The sequence below is a fragment of the Lissotriton vulgaris genome, chromosome 3_1 (assembly GCF_964263255.1).
Source record: "Lissotriton vulgaris chromosome 3_1, aLisVul1.2, whole genome shotgun sequence".
NCBI classification, from domain to species: domain Eukaryota; kingdom Metazoa; phylum Chordata; class Amphibia; order Caudata; family Salamandridae; genus Lissotriton; species Lissotriton vulgaris.
The window spans coordinates 559,517,263-559,544,140 of record NC_141689.1 but is presented as its reverse complement, the minus strand read 5'-3'; the positions used below and the strand labels follow the sequence as shown (position 1 = coordinate 559,544,140).

Sequence of the window (26,878 nt, the reverse complement as noted above, 5' to 3'; positions counted from 1 at the left end):
TACTTTGGTGAACCGCCTGTATTCGCTGGGGTTCACTATCAACATGTTGAAGTGACACCTGACTCCCTCTCAGACTCTCCCTTTCATTGGAGCTGTTCTGGACACAGTGCTGTTTCAGCCTCTCTCCTGGGTTTTGGTGAGACTGACTCTGAGGCTGCTGGACCTCATGACCGCTTGCATCCTGCTGGTGACACATGCCTGAAGGCATATGCAGGCTCTGCAGTGGGGCCTGAAGTTCCAGTGGACACATCATCAGGGGAGTCTCTCCGACATGGTCTAGGTCTTGGAGGGAAATGCAAAGGACCTGAAATGATGGCTGAGGAATCACGATTGTCAGGGGCATACCACTCTCCCTTCCAGATCTCATAGTAGTGACATGTGTCGGGATGGGGCGGCCACCTGGGAGAAGTGGAGATTAGAAGACTCTGATCTCCAGCGGAATTCGGACTCTACATCAACGTGCTGGAGCTCCATGCGATTAGACTGGCATTGAAAGCCTTTCTACCTTCCAACAAGGAAAGGATAGTGCAGATGTTCATGGACAACATCACTGCCATTTGGTACTGCAACAAACAGGGCTGGTGGGGTCGTGAACCTTTGCCAGGAGGCCCTATGTCACTGGAAATGACTGGAACAGCAGGGCATATCCCTTTTGGTTCAACACCAGGCAGATTCCCTGAACGCCAGACAAACTTAGCCGCCGATGCCTAGCAGATCATGAATGGCGTCTCCACCCGGAGGTGGTGCAAGGACTCTTTAAGTAGTGGGGAAAGCCTTGGCTAGATCTGTTTGCCTCCACCAAGAATGCACAATATCAGCAGTTTTGCACACTGGAGTTTCCAAGACGCCTCTCTCTGAGACGCTTTTTTTTGTAAGAGGAGCGCAGGCCTCCTGTACGCCTTTCAGCCCATACCGCTCCTCCCAAAAGTTTTCAAGAAGATCAGGAATGACTGGGCCAAGTCATCCTTGTTGCTCCGGATTGGGCATGGAGGTCTAGAATCCCTGGCTCCTGAGCATGGCCATTGATCCTCCGATTAGGCTGGCCCTTTGGGAGGATCTTCTTCCACAGCAGCAGGTGAAGTCCTCCACCCGAACCGATCCACTCTCCGCCTTCCTGCAAGGAGATTGAGTGGTGGCAGTGGATAGCCTTTTGACCTTCCGCCAAAGTCTGTAGCGTTATTCTTGCAGCCAGGCATCCCTCCACCAAGACTGTATACGCCTGCCGTTGGAAACAATTTAGCTATCTGTGCGTGAAGATCTGTCAAACATGGTCTCTTTCAATTAAACCAACGTTTCCCAGCTTCTTTACAAAACCCATGTCCATCCGTAGACTGGTATGTCACAATTACATATCTTTGCTAAATCTCCTAATTATTTTGATTTCTTGCAAAGATGGGTTTAGGCCATTTCTAAGCACTACAGAGGCAGGTGAATGATGGTAATTCTAGTTCAATCATTATTTTAGATCAGGTGGTGGCAATGAGCAATGCTCGACTGGATGCTTCCTCTTAAAGATCTCCGGGATCTTGATCTACAGCTTGCTGAGGTGGAGGTTTTTTTTTTTTTTTTTTAGTCAAAGTGCATAGTCGGTCACCTTAACGGCCACTGAAGCCCCCCTTACTCTGTCTCTGATTAGCTTAATTGTCTCGCATTTTCAACCTCATTTACTTCCCATTGTGAAGCATCCCCCCCCCCCCCCCCCCCCCCCCCCGCTCCCACGGTCATGTCAGACTTGAGGATGCTCTGGTTGAGCCAGCTAGGTCAACCATCGGCATCTATGTGATCCTGTGACGTTGTGGGAGATGTATTTATGTGCATGGCCCGCCGCTGCTTTGGCTCATCTGGTGTTCATTTCGACCACATTCTGACATTATAAAACATGATTGTCTTCTGGTATATTTTTTGTTGCAAACGCTGTTTAATCAGTAGACTAACATTTATTATTGCTACTAATTCTCTTTATCCGTAGTGATATACTAATACTTTGCTTTATACAGACTTCTATTTTCATTTTTATTTTATTTTGGCACCTTACAGAAGTTATGGATTTTTTTCCTATAGTGATTTGCGATGTTTAGTAATATTTTTAATGTTGTGCCTGAAGTAGTCCATTTGTAATATCTGGTTCCTGTCTAGCGTGCTACTTTGATCAGTTGAGGAAGACCAAGGAAATAGCTTGTAAAGTGCACGATGGCCCCCAAAGAGGTGCCTGGCGTGGAGGCTGCGAATCAAAAGACCAGAAGTGTCAGAGGGAAGGTAAACAGCCTCGTTTGAGGCCTTGACAGAAGGGGAGGTTAACTAGTATCAAACACATAGCTAGCAGGCGTTTGTTGCAAAGCTCCAAGATCCGAAAGAAGGAAGGGAATTAAGGTTCTACACTTGCATCCACATCACAGCTGGTTTAGAGTATGAAAGATTTTGTTAGCAGTAGCTCTGCAGCAAAGGCGGTGTGTGAATGATCTATCGGGTTTTTTATTTCTGATATATAGCTGTAATATCGAATTACGTCTCTCTTGTTCCTGTGTTTCTCTTTTAGTTTGAGGAGAACATATTGAAATCCGCGCAGTAGGTATTGCAACATAGAATCATCGCAGTATTCAAAAATGGTAATCCTCAGTAAATTAAATATCTAAAATGTGACAGCAGCCTTTACCCATGACCGTCTCTCGCTACTTATCTAAGAATCCAAGCCATGCTCTGACCATAAGTGACTTCTGAAGCAGACATATGCGGGTGTTTTATCTGATGCATTTGACAGTGAGCCAGTGAAACTTGCCTACATGGAGTGGAATTTTGGACAATGTTCATGTCACTTGAAAACCAATCATTAGTTTTATTAAAACAAGAATGAAGGGTGTTTTGCTTTCTGTGGCCGTGGATTTTTTTTTTTGTCTTTAGACAATCTCCCACTGAGCCATCATTCATCATAGTTCATTTATGATCGAGACTTAAGCTTTATGTGTATGGGTATACATTCTTGTGCAGGACAGAGCCTCAAAGATTGCCATCTTTGCCTCTACTGCTATCTTTTTTGGAAGGTCTAGAACAGTAACTCTGTTCTGTAGGAGCATATTGTATGTGACCTAATGGCGTTGATATGAAACCATGAATTATGTTCATGCTGTCAAATCCATGATCAGATTCAAAGCCAGTCTGAGCGGTTGCTCCGCTCATTGGTGCTTGTTGAGCAGACGTTTTGGACACTAGTCTTAGTGTACCTAGATTGTCAACAGAGTATTTTTTTAACATCCTAATCGGCAGTGGAACTGACCATGTTGTTTTGGTGTCAATTTGCCCATCTTTCAATGATTTTTTTTTTTCAATACGGAAAGAATTATTTTCAAATTTACACCATGTTAAAGAAGATGAAGAACTGACAATTAAATTGTCTGTCATCAGATCACGAAACGGATAGACCGGGTGACAAGATGTGCGCTAAGGATGCCCTACCAAACATTTTTATTTTCATAGGAAAGGAAAGGTAGGACACTATCCATACTCCAGTACTTGGTCTTACTTTTCTGCAGCCAGGCATATACTCTTTCTTCAGGTCGACTCGCTTCTCTAAAAGAGAACTACAAAGTTTGGGGCTCCGACTGCAATAGGCCCAAGATGCAGTGTTGGTGGTCACCTTTCCTGCACGATACTCTGTGTCACCAACTCTTGTGAACGCCATAACCCTTGTGCCATACACTTACTTTGAGGCCCAGGCAGACACCCTCGATTAATGTGTGCCAGGAAGAAATACCGCTTAGCCGAACATCGAGGAGTCTATCGGGGTCCAGATTCCCTTTAAATCATATGCTAGTTCTCGAGGAGAAAAAAGCCTTGATCCACCATCACAAGGCTGTATCACCATTGGAGAAATTTCTGCCACCAACAGAACATCCCTGTTGATCATCTGCTGTCTTTTACTGACCATATCCACTAAGCCACAGGCAGATATACATTTCCTTACAAAAGCTGTGTTTGTGGTCCATTTTTTATCTTTTATGTTACTGGTAATATTCTGCCGTCATTCAGTAGAATGCTTTGTGGTGGCAGCAGATACAAAAGTGAGCAGTAGTAGGCCGATCAGAAATGGAGGAACAGAACCAAGAAACAGTCCAGGTGATGGGCGGCCATTGGTGGTCCGATGGTTGTGAGTCTTAAGTTGCACCATAAAAGGTTCAGAATTAGAAATTGTGCAGTTGTGCAGATGTCCAAAGGACCAGGGAAAGAAAGCATAGGTACGCCTATGTAACCATAACCTCTTATGAGCTGCTCATTTCAAAAGAAAGAAGTGACTACCTTACTGCTCAGCATATTGCTGTTTACGCGCATGGTCTTATATGTTAGTAAAAAGGCATTTATATTTATGCATATCCTGTACTAATAGCGGAAGGTGTTTGTATGTTGCCTACATTTTTATCCACTAAAACATAAATTTGCTATGGAATATTCTACGTCCCTGTTCGAGCACAGAGGCATCTATGTTCTTCGTCAAAGTTGGTGGTTGCCAGTTTAGTCTAGGAAGTGCCTGGGTTTGTTGGATGGCTGGGCCGCATGTACATTCCTGAATATTGAGTTGGTTTGTGATTGGCCCTTCTGCCCCTACAGTAATGCGCTTGTTTGCGGGCTGAACTCGAGAATTAATTTTCATGGCACTGGATAACACGCTAGGTGGCTGGACATTAATTAGCCCATCAGGAGGTTAAAGTGCTATTTTGTGCATTGAGAATAAAACCTATTGCACACATTATATATTTTATTTGTTCCAGCTTGTCAAGGCTACAGCCTTGTATGTTTCTGTGCACGTTTGATTTGAAACACTTAAGAGCACAATCCTTCATAATACTTCATAAGACTGGACTACACCCTATGGGTGACTGTTATTAAAAGGGCAATTCTCCAAAATCATAGTTTTTAAAAACTTTTTTCTAAAAGCTAAACAATCCTCTTTAGATGTCTTAGTTTTGTTCACTGTTCCACCGTCCAGTACGGGGATTGTTTTTATTAAGACTTCATCAAATAGATGAAGGATCGAACATTTAAAACTATAAATATAATCTAGGGTTCTGGGGTTTATAACCAATGCGTCTCTGATGACTATATTGTGTATGCAAAGCAGGCAAGAACCTTGCTCCTTTTCTTCTTGTAATGTGTTTGAAGGTTTTTTTTTTGGTACTAGTTAGCTTCCAGATATTTTGCCTTTAATGCCATCCACTACATGAGAACGGGTTGTCTGTATGGTTGCATCGAGGGTGTGGTGTTTAATTATGGGTGTATCATTGTTTCATATAGTCCTATCACACACTGATGTAAGCGAGAACTTTAACTTGCACCACGAGATGATAAAGAATGCATTCTGTTGTAACTGTGTGTGCTATAAAATTAGAACCTAGGAACCTGTTTTTCCAACGTATTCAAATTCTCTCTTTGCAGTTTCCAATGGGACCAGGTTCGGATGGTCCACTCAGTGGCTTGGGCGGCATGGAACCACATCATATGAATGGATCTTTAGGTACAAATCTTTTATATTGTTTGAGTGGTGGGCTTTGGTTTTTGGCTAATCAAAATGAGTATTGTTTGAATGTGTCCTAATGTTTCTTTTGTGAGCTGAGTTAATCCTATACTTTCCTAGCCAATCTGCAGTTCAGGTCTTTCCCTTAACTTTAATTCTAAACATCTTGCAGTGATTTGGACATCTAAGTCTTTTTGCAAATGTTCTCTAGTGTAAGTAATTGCAGTCAATTGATGGCTAGTAATCTACTTGGTGGCATTGGCACTAAGCATGGGCAGAATTTGCAAATTTGTAATCGCAATTCGCAAAAATCCGCCAAATTCCGCGAGCTTGCAATTTATTTATTTTTGCGAGATTTTTTTTACCAGTTAGGGAACGAGAACTTGCGCATGCGGTTGCAACGGTCACGAACATGTTGTTTCCACTTAACCAGCCTGCTCACAATGCCTTTTTCCTGTTTCGGGTTGCAATGACGTGTCCGCAATTTCCTGTTTCGGGTCGCAATGACGTGTCTGTGTTCGCAATTTCCTGTTTCGGGTCGCAATGACGTGTTCGCGATTGCGGCGTCGCTCGGCCAGCTATCGAAATCTCGCAGCGCACGCGAACAGTGAGGAAAACTCATCAGCGAACGCAGAATCATGATAACCCAATGTCGCGCGAGCGAGATTTTATTTTTGAAGCGTGAACAAGAAAAAAAATCCGCCAACTCCCGAATTGCGGATTTTTGGGCAATGTCGGGCGCTTCGCGAAATTGCCAAAAATTCGCAAATTCCGCGAGCGGAACGAATTTTCCGCCCATATTTAATTGCCACCCAATGTTCCTAAACACTCTTTGGGACATGAGGTGGCATTCACAGACATGTAGTTAAACTCTCAATCCCTAATCTTCATGAGGGTAAAGAATGACGTGTTTTCTATTCCTTAATGCTGGTCATCAAGTATACCTAATAGCAGTACTTCTGTTTACACAGAAATAAACATCACTGATCACTCTTCTTGATGGCTCTATCGTTTTTACTGCAGCACTGTCTGTAGATCAAATCTAGTGTCACTTAGGGTATAGTAACTGTTATAGCACATCTGCTACTGTTCACTGCAGAGTGTAGGCATGTAAACTGTGCTTTTTACCATTTCTGCCAAAAACTGAATGTGGAAAAATGTTATGATCTTTAAATGTTTACAGGCTTTATGCTGTCTTTAGAGATAAATCCGTGAAACTGGTTTGAGATATGTTGCACATAAGTGCAAAGCAATGGATGTGCCTCTTTTGAGAGAAGTACTAGAGGTAAATGCAGTAATATCTACGGTTTTACTTTTTGTTTTTTTTTTAAACCTTTATTTGGAGACAAGCAGGGAAAAGGGAAGTGCATACACAATACATACAGTCACATATGGCCATCACAATGGTACGTCAGAACCAAAAAATGAGATACAAGCAAGGGCAGGACCGCATACCAGCCAATACACGGAGCAACATCGAAATGTACAGTGCAAATTAGAGAGCAATGATCCAGCATGTACAGGCAAGCTAATAAGACAATACAGTATGGACACATTCCGTTAGCGTATAGCATATAAAACAAAGGAGACTCAGACAAAAGGGACACATAAAATAAAGACACCTTACAGGGATACGATCTCATTTCCTAGCCACACACTTGTCGTAAAGGGAACCACAGCCCCCAAGAGCTCGCATGTAGAGGAGACAACCCAGCCTCTCCCCCGATACTAGGAGATCAGCAGGTGTAATATAAAATCCCAGCCCACCATGTTGCCATTAACCAATCCCTTCACGGTCCCCAAGTTCAGAATCCGAGTCCTGCACAGCTCTGGTTAGGAGGTACACCTGGAGCGGACTCCAAAAGTCCTTCGGTCTGCATCGGACAGGCATCAAGTCAGCGTAGATATTGTATTGATCCTGACAGTATATGAGGTCAGTCACCCAATCCTGAAAGCGCGGCACTCTGCCACGACCCCAGCAACAAGCAACCCTACGCTTAGCCAGCAGCAGGGCCACATCAACAAATCTACGGTGAGAGGCAGGCACGTCCCTAGAGTAGCCCAGCAACATCACTAAGGGGCCAAATGCCACCCCATCCTCCGCCATAATCTGCAGGGCTTCATGAACCTGAGTCCAATATTCCAGCACCCCCGCGCAGCTCCAAGCCAAGTGCAGGAAGTCAGCGCCTTCCGCACGACACCTAGCACACCTGTCATCCTCTGCTAAATGAAACCGTAGTTTCCTCGCCAGGGTATAATAGTACCTCTGAACAAACTTGTAGTGGATAATTTTAAGGCGACAACTAGAGGAAACATTGGCCGTGAGCCCACAGCAGTACTTCCATTGCTCATCGGTAATAGGGGCTCCCAACTCAGCAACCCATTGCTCGCGCACCCGATTGGCTGGGACCGAACGCTGTCTGCGAATAGCCCCGTATAATTTCGACACCAGGTGTCGCCCATCCGAAACCAAAAGCACGTGGAGGGGGAGGGTAACCCCAGGCTCCGAAGGGAAATCCGGTAGCAGAGCACGCATGCCCTGCCGTAAGCGGATAAAGTAGAACAGCTCCAGAGGGGAGCAAGCAGCCACTCCGAAGAAATGAGCCTGCGTACGGAAGGCACCTTCATGAAACAAGTCGCCCCACGTGAGGATACCGAGCCGACGACACATTCGCTGAAACTCCGTTTCCAACAACAGCGACAAATCAGGATGATAAGACAGAGGCAAGGTCGGCGAATAGAGAAAGGAAACGCCCAGCAATTGAGCCACCCGTTTCCAAGCATCCACCGTGCACGTCACCGTTGTGCGAGGCGTTTCCACATCTGACACCTTGCCCAAAACCATCCCCTCCAGAGGGAGCGGGTGGGCAACCCAATGTTCAGCAGCAATTTGGGGCATAAACGGCATGGGGCGCATCTAGTGATAAGCGTAATGCGCCTGAGCGCTAAGATAATAAAGCTCAAAGTCAGGGACGTCGAAACCGCCATCAGCATAGGGCAACGTAAGGGTAGCCCAAGCCACCCGCGGCTGCCTGCCCCCCCAGAACAATCGTATGAGCTCGGAGCGAAGTCTGCGAAAAAAATAAGCACCAGGATGATACGGAAGGTTTTGAAAGAGGTAAAGAAAGCGGGGCAAAACTACCATCTTGATAAGGGACGCCCTACCGGCCATGGAGAGAGGCAAGGACATCCATCTAGTGACGTCATCTGCAAGTTTAGTAATAGCCACTCCATAATTAAGCCGAACCGATTCTTCTCTATCCAAGGACACGACAATGCCGAGATATCGCAACTCCGAATCACACCATTCCAGAGGATAGTCAAGGGGAAACCTAGTTACAGCAGCAGTGAGGGGGAAAAGCTGAGACTTCCGCCAGTTGATATGGACACCGGAGACACCTCCAAAAGCGACCAGCTCCCGTAAGAGCGAATTAAGGTTGTTCTCAGGGTCTTTAATATAGAGTGTAACATCGTCGGCGTATAAAGAAATACCGACCTGCCGCTGAAGACAATTAAAGGCGCTCTGCTGGTGAAATTGACGAATCCTGCCGGCCAGCGGCTCAATGGCTATAGCAAACAAGAGGGGCGAGAGGGGGCATCCCTGTCGGGTCCCTCTCGTAAGAGGGAACGAGGGGGATAACACCCCATTCACCACTACCCTCGCCATGGGATCAGTATATAAGAGCTTAACCCATGAGATGAAGATCCTGGGGAAGCCCATCCGACAGAGAACATCAATAAGATAGCCCCACTCAACAGAGTCAAACGCCTTAGTGGCATCAAGAAAGATAGCGGCAACCGGGACAGTAGGAGCAATGGTCGACACAAGCGAAAACAAGGTGCGAAGATTGTGGGAGGTAGCACGGCCGGGCACAAATCCCGACTGATCGGGCAATACAATAACGGGCATGAGCTCGGCTAGTCTTACTGCCAAGACCTTCGCGAGAATTTTAACATCACAATTGAGCAATGAGAGGGGCCTATAGGAGCCCACATCCAGCGGATCCTTACCCGGCTTGAGCAGCGACGTAATGGCGACCTCACGCATGGAGCCCGGCAGACGCCCCTCCTCCAGGGACTCCTCAAAAACCTCACGGAGAACAGGGGCCGTGGTGTCCACGTAACACTTATAAAATTCAGCAGGAAGGCCATCCAGACCGGCGGCCTTCCCATTAGACAGAGACATGATGGCATTCCTGACCTCCACCACCTCCAGGGGCCTGCCTAAGAACTCTCGATGGCCATCCGATAACCAACAAAGTGCCAGCTCGTCAAGAAATCCACCATACCGAGTCTCACCCGTCTGCTGTGTCGTGTAAAGGTGCGCATAATGGTCAATAAAAGCACGCTGAATCTCCGAAGTGTCACGACAGCGAGTGCCATCCGGTGACACCAATTCCAACACGTCCGACCCATGTCTTGGATGTCTAGTAAGGGCAGCGAGGACCTTACCGGGCCTCTCCCCCTCACAGTATCGCCTCGCCGTCCAGTATTTCCCCCTATGCTTAGCCTCTCTAGCAGCCTCCTCCTCGTACTCGGAGAGTTTAGTACGGAACTGCACCAGAAGATCGGGATCAGAGTCAACCTGCATCCTGCGTTCTAAATCCCGCAAGTCAGCTTCCAAGTTCTCGAGGGTCCGAACAATCAGTCGAAGTACTCCACAGCTTTTAGAAATAGTGACACCCCGGATCGTAACCTTGAACGCCTCCCATATAACCTCGACGCTGTCCACAGAGCCCTTGTTTCTAGGGAAGAACGCCTCTACCTCCACACCAAGCTCCTCCCTGAACACCGGATCAAGCAAAGCAGTTGGAAATAGACGCCAAGGTGGGCGCGGCCTATGCAGCCCGGGGACGGATAGAACAACCTTCACCGGACAGTGATCAGAGTACGTCCGAGCCAGATGTGTAGCCTCTCGTAGGCCAGCTACCAACCCTCTAGAGAGAAACACATAGTCCAGTCTCGCCCATGAACGAGCATGTGTGGTGTAATGAGTGCCCTCCCTGGTGGCAGGGTGGGTGTACCTCCAGCTGTCGACCAACCCAGCCTCCTCCACAATTCCACGCAACACTTCTCTAGCCTGTACATTATACTGAGGACTCCCCTCCGATCTGTCCGACTGGGCATGAAATGCAAAATTGAAATCCCCCCCCCACACAATGTAAGTGGCATCCACAGCAAGAACATGACCCCACAAAGTGACAAAAAAGATTGGCGTATCGACATTAGGAGCATAGCAATTAACAAACAGCACAGTGTCCTGCCCAAGCCGCCCCCACAGTAGCACATAGCGCCCCTCAGGGTCCCCCACAAATCCCAGTTCCTGAAATGCGAGCGATCTTTTAACAAGGATGACAACCCCTCGAGCATAAGAAGAATAGGAAGCAAACCTCCTGGCCGCAGCCCACCGCCCGCCAAAGTTGGGGGAAGGAGCGGGACGCAGATGCGTCTCCTGGAGGAGAGCAACGTGAATAGCATGCCTGTCCAGATACTGGACCACACTGCGACATTTCCTGGCATCATTAAGTCCCCGTACATTCCAGGACAGAATCGAGATCTGATCTATAACAGCAGTCGACATTACCCAGTGTCAGGGCCCCACGGGACCCAAAAAGCAAATACAGGACATCCAACTACCAGCAACAGCCAGCGACAGGTCCACACCCTAGGGCGCGGACACCCCCCAACATACACTCCACACATTCCCCAGCCATCTCCGAACCGATCAACCAAAACCACAACAACCCCCCCCCCCCCCCAGCCAAACCATCCATGCAACAAGCACTCAGAACATACTGCGCGCCGCACGCTGCCAATCCAGCTTACGCAACCCACAACTCGCATACGCGCTTCTCTTGCAAAGCGCTCTCCGTCACGTGGCAGCCTAAGATGGCGGCCGGTGCACTCGGGCCCACAGCGGACGGGAGCACAGGTCCCAGGATCAGTTCCGCCAGATAAAGAAGTGGACCAGCCCAAACAGCGGGCACGATACCACACCTGTGCACACAGACAACAGCAGCACCTCTCATACCGACCCACGAGTCCCGGGCAAACAAACATGGACAGCTTCATTCCCGCCCCACCCACCCACCTGATACCACCCCAACTATCAGGCCATACGCACCCCCGCCCCCCCCCCCCCCCCCCCCCCCCGTCCCCCAACACACATCCAGTCAAACAACAAAGGACTAGAATCCAAACCAAAGGTACACATGGGGCACACCCTCCGGGGAACCTTCCAGAGGTGCACGATACCACTTCCTCGCGCCACGCCAGTGTCCGCGCTAACGAGTGTCAGACGGCCCCAGGCGCAGCGCGGGGGGGTGGGTGCCCAGAGCGCGACGCCAGATAGCACCAACCTGCAGTGCCATACCGACCCCAAGAAACAAAAAACGCACTCACTCATCTCAATAAAGACATGACCCCAGCCCCAACAAAAGTAAAAGCGGGCAATAGGTAGGCCACAAATGCGGAGAAAGAAGGCAGTAGAAGTCAATATAAAAGGTAATCGTCCAGAATACTCCAAAAACAATAAAAGGAGAGACAAAGACCAAAGTCACCACAATCAGGCGACCTCCTCCTCAGCCGCCGAATGCTCATCCTCAGGATCTCGATCGCCTCCACGATCCGCAGCTGCTCGCTTGCGCTGGAGGCGCTTCGCAAAGTCCTCAGCATGCTGTGGGTTGGTGAAAAAATGTTGTTTAGCCTGGTGCGTCACCCTAAGTTTGGCAGGATACAGCAAGGCGTAGTCCACCTGTAGATCCCGAAGTTTCTTTTTCACCCCCAGGAACTTACGACGCTGGTCCTGTACCATCGGCGTGAAGTCGGGGTACATGGTGAAAGACACCCCTTCGAAGGAAAGGGCCCTATTAGTGCGGGCAGCCTGGAGGGCGGCGTCCCGGTCACGATAGTTCAAAAGGCGCGCAATGATGGGGCGCGGTGCAGCCCCAGAGGCCGGCCGAGGTCCCAGTGTTCGATGCGCTCTCTCAACGATAAACTGGGATGAGAACGCTTCCGCCCCCATGGCGCCCACCAGTAGCCTCTCCACATAAGTCTCCATTTTGCCCACATTTGTGGACTCCGGCACACCTACGATGCGGACGTTGTTGCGCCTACTCCTCGCCTCCAACTCCTCATTCTTAGCGGCAATGACGCGCAATATATTGTCCATTCTCGCCAGTTGAGTGGTATGGGTGGCCTCCGTGTCATCGTGGTCCGAAATGCGCTGTTCCGCCGCAGTCAATCGTTCCTCATGCACGTCCAGCTTCTGGACGACCGCATCCATGCGCGACGATATTTTGTCCACCTTGTCCACTATCGTGGCAAACCCCTGCCTCATCTCCTGCAGCATTTGGGTAAAGTCCGGTTGTAGTGGTTGCGGGACACTATCAGCGGCATTCGGGGGGGGGGACCGCGAAGTCCCGGCTTCCTGGAGCAAACGCGTCCCCCGCCTAGCCCCTCCAGAGTCAAAAGACAATTTGGATTGTTTAGTGTCCGGCTTCCCCATAATGGTGCGCTAGCGATGCAATAGGGGACCAAAGCAAATAGGAGTCAGGATATAGTTCGGACAAAGGGTACGGCCAAAAAAGCCCGAATCGTGGGGGCACGAGCAGGCCAGCGCGCCCCGCCACTCCCAACGACGAGAAAATGGCCACCTCTGCTTCCAGATCAAAGGGGCGAGCCCCTAGAAGACAAGAAGAAGATCCGCTGCGACTCCGTGAGCAACGGTATCCGGGCAGGCAGATGTAGGAGCCAAGGGATCAGTCCGACAGCAAGGGAAAACCAAGCGGTCTGCCCGGCTAGCGAGCGGGCCCGGTGGAGAGGGGCGGAGCAAGGCCTACACCCCACGTGCAGAGCCCCGGACTGGTATGAACGATGACACCGGGCCAAGGGGCACCAGACCTCCAGAGCGCAAGTCGGGGAAACTTGGGATCCTCGTAGCTTCGGCCAGCAACCTCCGAATGGCCCAGGAGTTGGACCGTGGGTGGTCAGTCGATATCCCAGTAGATCTGTGGGGTCAGATCAGGGCGCAGCGATGGTAATCAGGATCCCTAGGCGGATAATAGCTCCGGGCAGCGGGAGCCTCACGACAGTGCGGCCATTCCGCAGTGCGCCCTCTAGCGCCCCATCTACGGTTTTACTTTCCTGTTTTGCCCAGAAACCTCATGAGGTGAGTCGCAATAATCCATTTTACAACACCTGTGACCACCGTCATGAAGAAGGAATAATCGAGCGAGAACATGAATAAACATCTTCCACTTGCTTCTGTCTTGTGGAATCTCTTCTTGCCAGGCAACCTGCACACTGGAATATGAAAAAGTAATTTAGGGAAAAAAAGGGGCGTATTCCTATACATTCTGCCTTTTTTTACCTGTTACAACTTGAAATAGCCTTCCTGTCTGGCCCGTGTTCTAATCATGGTGCCAAGCTGCAGAGAACAAAGATGTAATGGTAGACCACAAAACTCAAAGGTTCTACACTACTCCTAAGATTCTCTACTGTGCCATTATATATTCCACCATTGTCACACTAACATGCCCAAATGCATGGTATTGGCCCCTAATGTTTTGTATTCTGACTCAAATCGTAGTAAAGGGAAAGACTGGGTACCCCTCTTGTGCCACAGAACCCTTCAGCTGTCAGTAGGTTGTCAATGGTAGTGTGTGTTAGATCATTATGTGGTGCTTCCAGCCGGGCATTCTCTAATGGGTGGTTTACTGCCACCAGTAGCTTCCTTAAGGAGCCAAAGGGGTCAGTGTTGCTAGAATTAGAGGTGGCTTCATCGTCCTTTCCACTCAAGTGCGGCAGCAGGATTCAGAAGGGATACTCATGAGATTCAGGCATATGGATATAATTGGATTTTTAAGAGAATTTCTTGCAATGACTATTGATCAGTGGATGTGTACGACACCCAGATGTCCTCTAGCTGCGTCACCTCAGTCGCTGGCTCCACCTTTTCTGATTCCCTGCATTCACATTATACCACCAACTTTGCTTCAGAAACTTTGACTTCCCTTCTAAGGAGACTGTGGGGGCATTCCATTCAACATATGTCTCTTCATCTGGGAACTGTACAAATTAAGTGACCGTGATGGGGCCTTTGGCATTGCCTGCACGGATTCAACATTCTCTCTAATAGTTGCACTGTTCATTGTGCTGCACCGAGGCTGAAATTGAAGGTGGTTAAGCTACTGCCCTCAAAGCTCCAGTCCCTGAACCTTTCAACAAAAGTGGATTAAGATATGCTATACGTCCCCCTGTTCTCTGAAAGGTGACCTGGATTTGCTGGTTAGAGGTACTCCAAGTACTAAAATTCCACCCAGCGGAGTTATATATTTCCTTCATGACTCGAGAATCCAAGAAGCAGCTGACTGGTGAGCAGCCCACCTTTTGATTCACAATTGGGTATGTAGTGGGAATCCTCTCTCTTCAGCTTCAATCTTGGTGAAATCTTGCCTGAGATTTACTGATTAATGAATAATTTATAAAGGGCAACAATACCCTGAGGTGTCTAAGCGCTACCTGAAAAACGCATGTAATTTGAAAGAGTAGAGTGCAATTATGTTCTAACGAGCCAATTATGTTCAAAAGAGCCTTTAACATCATGCGTGGTAGGTCTGGGATTTGTAAATGCTCTTCTGCAGTACTATTGTTGTTCCTCCCACCCCATTACCCCAGTTTCTACTGTAAAAACAGCTATTGGTGGTAAGGGTGATGGAAAGGAATCAGTCTGAACTCACCCAGTGACTTTTACTCCATGTCCTTTACTCTGGACAAATGGATGGGTGACATTCCTGGACCTGCATTTATTTCTTTGAGCCAATAGAGAAGTTCAGAATGGTAACTCTGGTACAATCCTGTTTTCCCTCTATTATAGACATCTATGATGCGTAGTTTCTCATCCCTTTGAGGCAGTCCCACCACAAAACAAATGCATGTGGTTTGTGACTAAGGAATCCATGACCAATACAAGTTATTTCTAATTGGCCTGAGTTCGGCCTTTAGAGGATAGTAATTGTGACATCTCACTAGGTTTCATCAATCCCAGTCATATACAACTATTTTCTTTTTGGAATGCTCCTGTGAGTGTAGCGGGCATATTTGTTATGTTCCTATGTTATGGTACCCAGTTTATTGGCGCCCTTTAGACGTTCAGCTGGGAAGGTCTAGACACATGTTTTGGCTCTTTAGAAAACTATAATGTACATCCAGAGTTGTAGGTTCACACTTTTTTGAAGGTTTCAGAGAGCGAAGGACCATATGTACAAAAGCGTTTTGCATTTCTTAATGGGACGAATAGCAATTTCGGTCAGTCATGAAATGCAAAACAGCCTTTCCTAATGTACAAAGGCAGATAGAGATTCTTAAAATGCGATTTCTACTAAGTAGAAAGCGCATTTAGCAATTCCTTTAATAGGAAATCTCAAATAGGGATTTCCTATGTGCGATTTCATAAGCATATGTACAAAGCATTTCCTAAATACGAAATATGCATTGACCAAATGCTATTACCATCAACGGTCAAGTCGATGGTAACCATGTGAAATAAAAAAAGGACCCCAAAATGCTTTTTGAAAGCGCCATAAAGCTCACACTTGCCCCTAGAGCATTTGTGCGCTTTACATGTGTACCACTTTTTTGGGGGTGCATCGGTGGGGGGGGGGGGCTTAGGGTTATAGGCACCTATTTCTAAATTTGCGTTTTCCTACTTGGAAATCACAAATGTGGAAATGCAAAACCATTCACATTTAAGATTAGCATTTCCTAAATAGTCATTTTCTAATAGCAATCCCTACTCTGTAGGAATCGCTATTAGGAAATCTCTATTATTGTACATTCTATTTTGAATTTCCTAAATAGCGATTTCTTAGGACCTGCTATTTAGGAAAAGCAAAAATAGAATTTTGCACAAATGGCCCTAAGTCTCAAGTAACCGCTTGTGTCCAAGTGGTTCCTTCTGGCAAGACTGCACAAGTGAAATGTATCTCTATAAGGGGCAGAATAGAGATTAGATAAGGATACCTTATTTATGTCTAGTTTCTATCTTCCTACACTTCAATAAGACCTCAATTTGTAACTGCTAAAAGTCAACTTTATGGCAAGGCTGTTACACCTCTTGGACCTGGATGTGTCTGAGACCGAATCATGTGCTTGACAGTTGAGCTTGAAAGGACAAGGCACTAGTTATAAACATGTCGAAAAGACAGTCTTCTCCTTTGTTTATTGATGTCCCCCAGCAATGCCACAATATATTCTATGTGTATTGAGGATCTCACACACGCGCATAATGGGATTGGAGATAATGTTCTTGTCGTAGGACCCCGTCTTGTTCTTTTGCAGCCATCATCTTTATTGGATTTAAAACACCCAAACGGTTGTGTGTTCAGGTCTGCATGGGGGGTAATGAATATAACATTTTCAACGGTGGGGACAGCTCTTCAGGTGACCCCTTAGCTTTGAGAGATGAGATAAGCATGAAGGATACCCACATTGCAGAAGGTAAGTTCGATCCTACCCCTGAGGCGTTATTATTCTAAATTGGTTATGGGTATTTCACAGTGTTCCACATTTCCTTTGCTTTACAGGTTGATTCAAGAGCATCAACCCAACCCTCTATGCCTATCAAATCAGGTTAATTCTATGGGTCCTTGTTTGAGAAGAAGGGAAATGCGTCTTTGCCTCCCCTCAACTGTTTGCAGCGGTACTTGGTACCCGAGTTCTTGGTTTAAAGTCTTCTGGACTATCTGACGAAGATATGGTTGTTGGACAAATTTGCAGACCGTAGGTTTTGGCGTTCAGTGTAAGAGCTTGTGGCAATATTTCAGTTTAATGGCCCAGGCCAAGAAAATCATTCTCAGTGACTTTCACATTAAATGTGTGTTTTGTCCCACCCAATCATTTCAAGCACCCTGGTAACATCTTGTGATTTACAAGTTTAAACAGCAGGTTTATTAGACTTTTGCAGTCCGTATAAGCATATGTCTCTTAAATAATAACGTTATGCAGACACATATTCTGATTATCTTTTTTTTTCAAAATAGTTTTCAAAGGGCATTTAAAAGAACTGCTCCTTCCAGTTTAGTTTAGCAACACCACTCAGTTTTGGACTTTGACAATTCTGTCATCATTTGCTCAGAAACCGATTTAGCCTACAGTTTGTAGTAACATTAAACATTAAACATTTAACAGGGAAAATGGTAGTCATCCTGTCTGCCCTATGGGTGAATGTGCTACAAACTGAATTTTATTTTATTTTATTTATAAAGTTTTATATAGCGCGAACCTGACCCAAGAGGGTTTCAGAGCACTTTACATTTAGGATTGTTACATTACAAGTTACATCAGATAAGAGCATAGTAAGGTACAGTACACATAAACAATGTTTCAACAATTTGTAGGAGGGAGGGGAGGAAGGAGTAAAAGCGGGGAGACGAGGAGGAAACAATGCCCAATGACCGGCTCGGTAGGTGCGGTCAAGGGGCAAAACCAGGGCCAGACTTCTCATTAGCTGTCAAGCAGCTCCACCGGTCATCGTCCATGTTGCTCAGGTTTCAGCGTTCAGGAAAAACAGTTTTTAGTTTATTGGAATTTGAGAGTGTTATATATCGCTATCTAGACCCGGAGGTATCAGAGCGCATAACCAGGGGAACGTTGTATAAGCCTGTACATAAAGAGGATTATAAAGTGCTGGCTAGACCCGTAGGTATCTGAGCGCTATAGCAGAGTAACATTGCGTTACAAATTACATCCGTTACAATAGCGTAGTAAGGTACAGTAAACAACACGGTTGAGAGAATTGATAGGAAAGGAGGGGAGGAAGGAGCCATAGCAGGTTGAGAGCCAAATAGAGAGGGAGTGGGGAGAGGTGGAGTGAGAAGGTAGAGGATGAGGGGGAAGACGGAAAAGAGATCAGGGAAAGTCCGCCCAAAGACCGAGTGGGTAGGTGACGGCCAGGGAGATAATCCAAGGTCAGTCTCCTCTATTGCTCCCTTGGAAGCTCCAAAGGGCATTGGTCAGAAAAATGAATAGAAAGGAGACATGGAAAGGCAGAACTGCAGAAATACGCAGGGGAGGAGGGTGAGACAGGGAGAAGGGGGAAAAACAGTGTCCAGTATCTGGCTGGGCAGGTGACGGTCAGGGGAAAAACCAAGGCCGATCTCCTCAATTAGCTGAAGAGAGCAGCTCCACCGGGCGTCTGACAAAATGCTTGATATAGCACTGGCTAGACCCGAAGGTATCAGAGCGCATTGCATAAGGTTCCACAAAATTAAACAGTACCTTAGAGTCAGGTAACATCAGTTGCTAGAAAAACATTTCAAGAGCATAGATGTGAAGAAGGGAAAGGGGGTAGGGAAGGTGAGAAAGGGGAATAAAGGACAGGGAGACTAAAGTAAGTTTGCCCCGAGTCCGGCTGGGTAGGTGACGGCTAAGGGGGAAGTCCAAAGCCCATCTCCTCTTTAGCTATCGGGTTGCTCCACCGGGCCAGGGCCAAACAGCAAGGTCTCGGTTAAGAAGCAAAACATTTTAAAGGGTATAGGAATACAAGAAAAGTGGAGCGTAGAGGGGGTGGGGGAAAGGAAATGGGTAGGGGGAGAAAAACGACAGAGAGACGAAGGAAAGTCTGCCCAACAGCTGGCTGGGTAGGTGATGGTAGTGGGGGAAATCCACAGCCCAACTCCTCTTAAGCTAGCAAGTAACAGGTTATTATGTTCTATATGAAGAGGTAGTTCAGCTTGCCTGCCCTTCCTTTCTTACGGATATTTCTATAAATGCGAAATTCCTACCATTTGGTATTTCTTTATTGGGACCGGTTAGGACTCTTCTTTCAGTTGCAACAGCCATAGCTATGGGGAATGGGCACGGTAAGCCATACAGTTTTATGGGTAGCGTCCTGTATCATGTTATTCTGTTTATATTGAGGTGATCTGCAAGCCACCCACCTATGATATTCCCTAAGTTTTCTAGAAGCGTTATGTGTTGATTGCAATCTCTGTGCATTCAGGCTCCCATAAATATTCAAACCGGCTTCAGTACATACAGGACGTTGTGGCCCTTCTGACTGTGGGTATTCACAGATCATGGATCCATATCACATCATGCGCATGTTTTGCACTGGCTTCAGTGCCAGCAGTGAATCTCATTCAAACCTCTTAGTCTATCCTTTGCACAAGGGCCTCCTTTCTATCAAAGGTGAGTCACCCCTTTTCATGTAGGCCAGTCTATCACCTTCCCTACCTTTTATGCTTCTCCACATCCCTCCAAGAAAAAGGAGCGACTCCACAGTCTGGACCCAAAAAGAGCGTTGTCGTTCTACCTTGACCGCACCCACGAGTTCCAGGAGGATGACCAAGTCTTTGTGGGGTATGTTGGTGCTAGGAAAGTTCAGATTGTGCAGAAGTGGAGCATCTCCAGATGGGGTCGTGCTCTGCATCAAAATCTTCTATGCATTGGCCAAGAAGCAAAAGCTCATTCTACCAGAGTTAAGCCTGCCACCACTGCGTTAGCACGCGGAGTTCCGGTTCTGGATATCTGGCAGGCAGCAATGTGGGCTTCTCTGCACATGTTCACCAAGCAATACTGTTTTGGCAGTCTGGTCTGCAGGGTTGGGCAGTTTGCCCTTTCGGTCCTGCAGGACTTTCTCATTTGAAATTGATTTGCAGGCCGTCCTCAGGGATGATATTGCTTGGGTATCTAATCTAAGGTAAGGAATCTGCAGCTAGAAGTCTCTGTCAGATGAGCAAGTTACCTACCTTCGGTAACACTGTATCTGCTAGACTATATCCACCCACAGATTCCCTACCGACCCACCCATCCGCCCCTCTCTGTGGATGGATTTCTAAGGACCGTGATGACCCATTTCAGGGCCCTAGTTTTGACACACCAGTGATAAGTGTTCTTCATGACTCTGTGCTTCTGGCATGGAACGTTGTGAAAAGAAACTGATATCAGCACGCCTGGGTGGTGCCTATGTGCTTACCCAACGACACTTCCAGCACGGACGATACCGGTGACTGCTGCGGAGTCGATCTACGCCACCCAGGGCCAGACTGCCCGAAGCGGGCACTGGGCGTTTTCCCGGTGGGTCTCGAGGGTGGGGGCCGGTTTTGGGTCCCTGCTAAGCTGTTTTTGTTACGGGGAGGCAGCAGTATTGGCTACCTGTAACTAAATCGTCCGAAACCGGCCCTAGTAAACAGCTCGGCGGCCGAGCAGTTTGCCAGGGCCAGTTATGGTTTCCAGTCCGGCCCTGACGCCACCTACCGGCAGGCAGGGATACTGCTCACGAAGAATCTTCTGGATCCAGTCAGACGCCTGGAGAAATTTTAAGGTAAGAAATCTGCGACTAGATATAGTCTCTAGCAGATAAGGCGATACCAAAGGTAAGTAACTTGTTTTCCAGGTTATCTTCTACTCTCTGTTCAAGGCCATCATTCAGTTTAATCAGTCAATTGCATTTATACAGCACACAGCTGCTACATGAGAAGCATCCCGGAGCTAGTAGAAAAGCTAAACTGGAGACGTAAAGAGCAAGATGATCTTACACTTCCTCAAACAGGAAAGTTTTTAACCTCTTTTTAAAGATGGGCTCAGAAGGAGCCATACGTAGGCTGATTGGAAGTGCATTCCAGAGTTTGTCTGTCAGTAATGCAAAGGATCTGTCACCTTTTCTGGCCTTAAAACTTTTTGGGACTTGCAAAAGGCTGAGATTATTCGATCTGTCAAATCCAATGTGCTGCTAAGGCCGGAGTCTTTTTTTATAAGTAGGGGGGACCATGCCCAGCTAAGACTCTAAATCCAAGGGGTAAGCACCTTGAATTCGATACCATTAGTTATTGACAGCTAGTGCAGGCGTTTCAGATGAGCAAGATTGGTGACGTGGTATTCTGAAAATCAATCTTGCTGCAGCATTCTTCACAATCTGAACCCCTTTATTCCAAGATATTTAAGGCCTTTTGGTACCAAGCAGATGTCATGATCCCCCAAGCCACCGTTTGTGATACAGGGCATTGGAAGAGCCTCCAATTTCCCCCATTTAATTTTATAGCTTGAGAAGACTAAGAAAGTTAGGTATGTGTATTAGATTCTGGAGCAATGTTGTGTCGATGATTGTCATGTAGGTGTGATCAGCGTATAAAGGATTTTACTTGGCCGCATGTTTGTTCCTTTAATCAAGGTGGAATAGCCAATGCAGTTGACAGAGACTCTAAGGTCAAAACAGATAGAGGTGGGGAAAGGGGCAACTCTGTCTTGTTCCATGTGTAATGGGGAATGTGCCTGATATAAATCCCCTGCAGTTAACCTGTGCCGTTGTGCTGGCATAAAGTCACCCGACTTTGGGGATAAAGTTTTGTCCCAGGCCTACTCTGTCTAATCTACAGAAAAGGTTGTCCCATTCAACTCTGTCAAATATTTATTTTTCTCATTGGTTAGGCTTCTTGTGGGCTATCATGCAGCTCCCAAAATAGGTTAAAAAAAAAGCCACCGCCACTGGTGAATCGTGTACAAGAGACTGTATCACTTTACATAATTGCATCACAATTAACACTAATTGTTTGATGTCTGTCTATCAATGAAATGGGGCGATAACTGCTACAATCCAGAGGGTCTCTGCCCCTTTTCAGTCTTGGTGTTAGAGATAAAACAATTTGCCAGTGTTTTCTGACTCTTTGAATTTTTCATATAACATCATCACAACAATATCTTTGCCTGTTTTGTACAAATTGTTAGGGAAGCAATCTTTTCCTGGAGATTTACAGGTTCATAGGTCAGTAAGGACCTAAGCCATCTCCTCTTTGGTGATCTCATCTTGGAGTTGTTTCTGTCCTCCTTACTGCGCCCTGTGGAGATGGTCATCTGGGACTCTCTTGTGCAGTTGATTTGCTGATAGCCTGCCTGCCTCCTCATCTCCTTCATATCATCTGCGCTTGTGTTCCACTGGTGTTTATTCCGTATGGGAGGAAAACGACATTCACTGAGATCTTTTTATTTTAAAGGCAGCGTAAGAGGTCAGTGGAGGGGTTCACACCGTACTGTGCGGTACGGTTTTGAATTGAGGATTCTGTTAGCTCCTGTATTGATCATTGTTTGGCTAAGGCGGAGTCTTACATCAGTTGCCCCCGCCAGCTTGCCTTACCTACTGCCGATTGTAATTGTGTGGAGGAATCTGACCCGTCGCTTAGTTTGTCCTGTGTGGATATGCATAGCTGCCAAGGTTTCAGATTGGTATGCGTGACATTTTCATAATTTCACTGAAATTATGTGTGACATTTCAGCGACTATGAGTGACACTTGCTCGCGAACAAAATAAAGCAGTGAAGAAGAGGGAAACCTTAATATCAGAAATTACAATCATTTGAGCAAAGAGAGTTAAAGTTAACTGCTTCAAAGCATAAGAAATAATTGTTAAACAACTAATTTATCGGACTGCAGCCAACGTTGCAGAAAATAAATATAGCAGCCTGGAAGGTGTTCATAATTTATTATAGTCAGGTGAGTGTCTCGGAGAGTCACTCGATTGCTGCCGACCACATGAGCAGTAAGCATGGCTGCATAAGAAAGTGGTGCGTGGGAGGCACTCATTTAGGCCATAGCTTGGCTGATAAAGTCTCACTGACCTGACTTTCAGGACACTTTCTTTTGAAGAAGCCGACGAACCAGCTCTGTTGTAAAGATTATGCTCGTTCGTGATGGCACAAAAGCTGTGATGTATTAGGATTTGCACATTTATTATTGCAAAAAAATGTACTGGCACAAGTCTTTACTTTCACCCATCTCTGCAGTTTAGACCACAGTTGCCAAGTTTTTCGTATGTCATGATTGAATTTTACAGCCACCATAGGATTTATTTTTAACCGAATGCATGTTACATTTCCTGCCCGAGAAAACCCGTTCAGGATCCTTGCACAACAGTAGTTACTGGTAGAAACAGAGCGAGGGGGCATGTTCCGGGCGTGATTTTGGATGACCAATGTACAGAACGTTCTAGCAACCTATCGCACGTCCCCCAGCGACTCTAACCTGCACACAAACCTCCAATCATTGAAAAAAACACATCTAAACAAAGGCAGACTTATGGAATGTGTTAATGTTTGCAATAAAGGTCTTGTAATATTTCAAATCAACATTGTTACTTATTTTGTCTTACTTGTGAACAAATGGGTTTAGTCACATATTCAGCACGTACGGTTTTCAGACGGTAGAATAAGCACACGCACTCGGGTGGCTTATACTTACTTTGACCCTTTTGCAGGCTGCACCGACCCCTCAATGCGACTGGCTCCGGCGCTGCCGCTACTGTACCACTGCTCGTGGTGCTGCTCTGGCTGAATGTTGCAAGTGGGCTCAGATTCCTTGATTTCTCGGCCAGCCCGAGCTCCTGTTCGCCCCACAGCTCAGGCGACCGGCAGCACAGCAGGTGCGATTAGAGTAGTGCTGTCATGATTCCGGTGCCGCCCGTGAGCTCAGTCGTGGTCACAACAGTCCTTGGAGCAACCGGGCATGCACATTAACGGTGTGCCCTGGGTTCCAGGGGCCGCCGCGGTCCCTGCCATTGGTTTGGTGTTGGTTTGGTGGGTCAGAACTCCTGAATTAAGAGCAGCACTCATTACTAATGCAGCCTCCCACATTACTTCACAGGAACTGCAGCCACCCGCTCACGTTTCATCGGGCGGGAGCAGGACGTTACGTCCTGCCGAATGTTCATGGCGCATAAATGAAATATAAAGCATTAGCAATTACATTACCTTCGACAGTAATGTCAATGGCAGTCTCTCCGAGTGAAGCACGGAACCCGACCAGCGCATGAGAGTCTGCAGGCCCAAACTCGACTGGCTGCATCATCCGTGGTCCGGTCCGGATTCGCGCAGAATCAACAGAGGCTGCAGGCACCACTTAACCCTTTTGCCCAGCACTGCAGTGATCGCGGTCCTCCAACTCTGTTCCGGAGCAGGCAAGCGGCTCCTTGATAAGAGGGCAGCACAACAGAGGCGCGAGAAGGGGCAGGCTCCACGGATTTAAGTCAAACGTTAGGAGGCACTCCACTCTTTCGAATCCCCCGCCGCTTCTAAGGACCAGGGATCTCACTTCCTCTGCAGGCAGCCGGACGTGATGAGGTCACATCCGATTAACAATCCCCGGCCCAGTCGATACATTTGTAGCACGCCGGGTCTCGGAGAGCTGCGCAGTCTGCTGCTGTTAACTGTTTCGGGACACAGGCGGCACCTCGAGCAGCAGAGAGAGCCAGGGTGACGGGCACAGTGACAGGCGCCGTTGGCTCACTTGGAAGGGGCAAAAATGCGTGAAATTTCATTTCAGTGCGGTGATGCGGATCACCGCACTGAAATGCGTGGGCGTCACACGTGTTGCGTGACGCTTGGCAGGACTGGATATGTGGCCTGAGGGGCTTCTTTCTTCTGGGTATTTGTGTAAGTTTACTGATATTCTCCATGGTTAAGTTAGTGGTGAAACATTGCCTATATCAAGTACCAAGTGTATTGGGCAATGGTCAGAAATGCTTCCCTTTAGAATGTCACATGAGTAGCATGTTTGCAAGAGATGGGGAGTGACAGAAAACAGCCTATGCATGCGTGAAGAAGAGTTCCAAACCCCAAAAGTAAAAGTATAGTCGTAGTCTGTAGAATGAGTTAATCTACAGGTATCTGAATCCAGTTTCCGTAATTACAAGAAAGATGCCTCCATCAGTGCTGTGTTTCCCATGTACAGGAGATGCTTTGCCTACATTTGATGCAGGTGCCAAATTCCCGTTCCTGCCAAACAGGAAACCTGTTGAACCACACTCTATGAGAACTTAATAGAAAGTGTTCCTTTTGTCCTCATCCAGGACATACCCAAACACTAGTCTTGAGGAGTTCTGCATTGTTTGATAGCCACCCCATCACGTATTTATGTATTTAGAAAGTTTTGTATAGCGCGAACGTGACCCTCAAGGGTATCAGAGCGCTTTACATGGCGAGAACACGAGACTGAACGTATATTGCTAATCTTCCATTTCATTTCAAGAGAGCTGCTAATCATGTAGGGTGGCAGATCATGTTCTTACTGTTAAGCAAGTATTTCCCACATGATCACTTACCATCCATGTTTTATTAAAATGCCCGTAGTGTCTGAGGTAATTGTTAGAAGTTACACCCCACAACACTGTTGTAATGACTGTGTCTTAACTCTCGCATGACTACTGTTGTATACCATACAACTTATGCTGCTTGCACTCTCCCTGTGCTGCGGTAAGTCATTGATGTTGCACCGTCATTCGTCATCATATTGATGAACACCTTATTGCTGTTATCATTTAATGAAATTCAATTGAAAAAAATTGCAGTAGTGTTAACAGTGCTCGTTTTATATGTCAACTCTTGATGTCGTGCCCAATGTTTGTTTGTTTTTTGTTCTTTTAGGCTCGGGTGATCTGGACAGTATTTCAAAGGTGGGTATTGGAGGCTGTTATGATTATAAGCCCCTTTTACATTTAAACCTGTATGGAAGTATTATTAAATATATCTTGAGTTTCTGAAAAGAATCTGGGTGATCACTTTGATGCTTGTAAAAGTATAAAAGGCAGACTTTATAACTTGTTCAGAGAAGCTACTTTCATGTTTTATGTCATTGCCGTTTACGCAAAATTGACAATGGATCACATACATTTTGCCTAGGTTTTTGCTTTTGCTAACTAGAGATGGATCCAACTATTTTTTAAGAATTTCGAAAAGTAAAAGCTTGGACAAACTCTAGGAGATTGTCGTCACTAAAACTGCAATCCTAGTCCTCTTAATCACTATTTTACCCCACCTCATTTAAAGTTAAATAAAGATTTTAAACTAGTTGGATATGTGGACTACTGGTCAGTTTAATGTAGGCAATTGAAGACTTTCACTGTATATAATATTCCTTATACGTGTAAAAATGTGTGCACGCAAAGATATAAAACATACAGCTAACAATATAGCAATTCACTTCAGTGCTTATAATTATTAGGATATTTGGAGCAGCGCACACCCAAATCCTTTTTCATTTGCCTTAATCCCTAGCTCTGTCACCAGTACAACCAAAATTCAAGACTTTTTTCCCTTTATTCTTGACCAGGCCCTCATCAGCACAGACTTGCACCCAACCCAATCTCTCTTCAAGCCACTAGACGTTAATCTCATCTCAAACTACCTACCATAAAAGTACTCCACTCCTTCCATCCATTCCAGCGTCAAACATTATACCCCCTTCAGCTTGCAGATCCTGCTGTTAATCAAGTGCTTATTCTGGTGTGCCTGATTTCCTTACTTTTCGTTGGCCATGTCAATAATTATATGTGCAGCTCCACTTCAGTTGCTCTTTAGGTGTAACCCATGAACCTGGCATTCACTTCAC

At 46.5% G+C, this 26,878-nt stretch overlaps 1 protein-coding gene across 7 annotated transcripts in view; it reads left to right on the top strand.

The window, feature by feature from the left end:
* Window positions 1-26,878, top strand: part of SSBP2 (single stranded DNA binding protein 2) — an 836,850-nt gene that overhangs the window by 792,832 nt on the left and 17,140 nt on the right. For all 7 annotated transcript variants that reach the window (XM_086960847.1, XM_086960848.1, XM_086960845.1 and 4 more), the window contains 2 exons: window positions 5,425-5,503; window positions 25,915-25,943. In XM_086960847.1, the coding sequence (XP_086816973.1) occupies window positions 5,425-5,503; window positions 25,915-25,943 (108 nt within the window). The remainder of the gene's footprint in view (window positions 1-5,424; window positions 5,504-25,914; window positions 25,944-26,878) is intronic.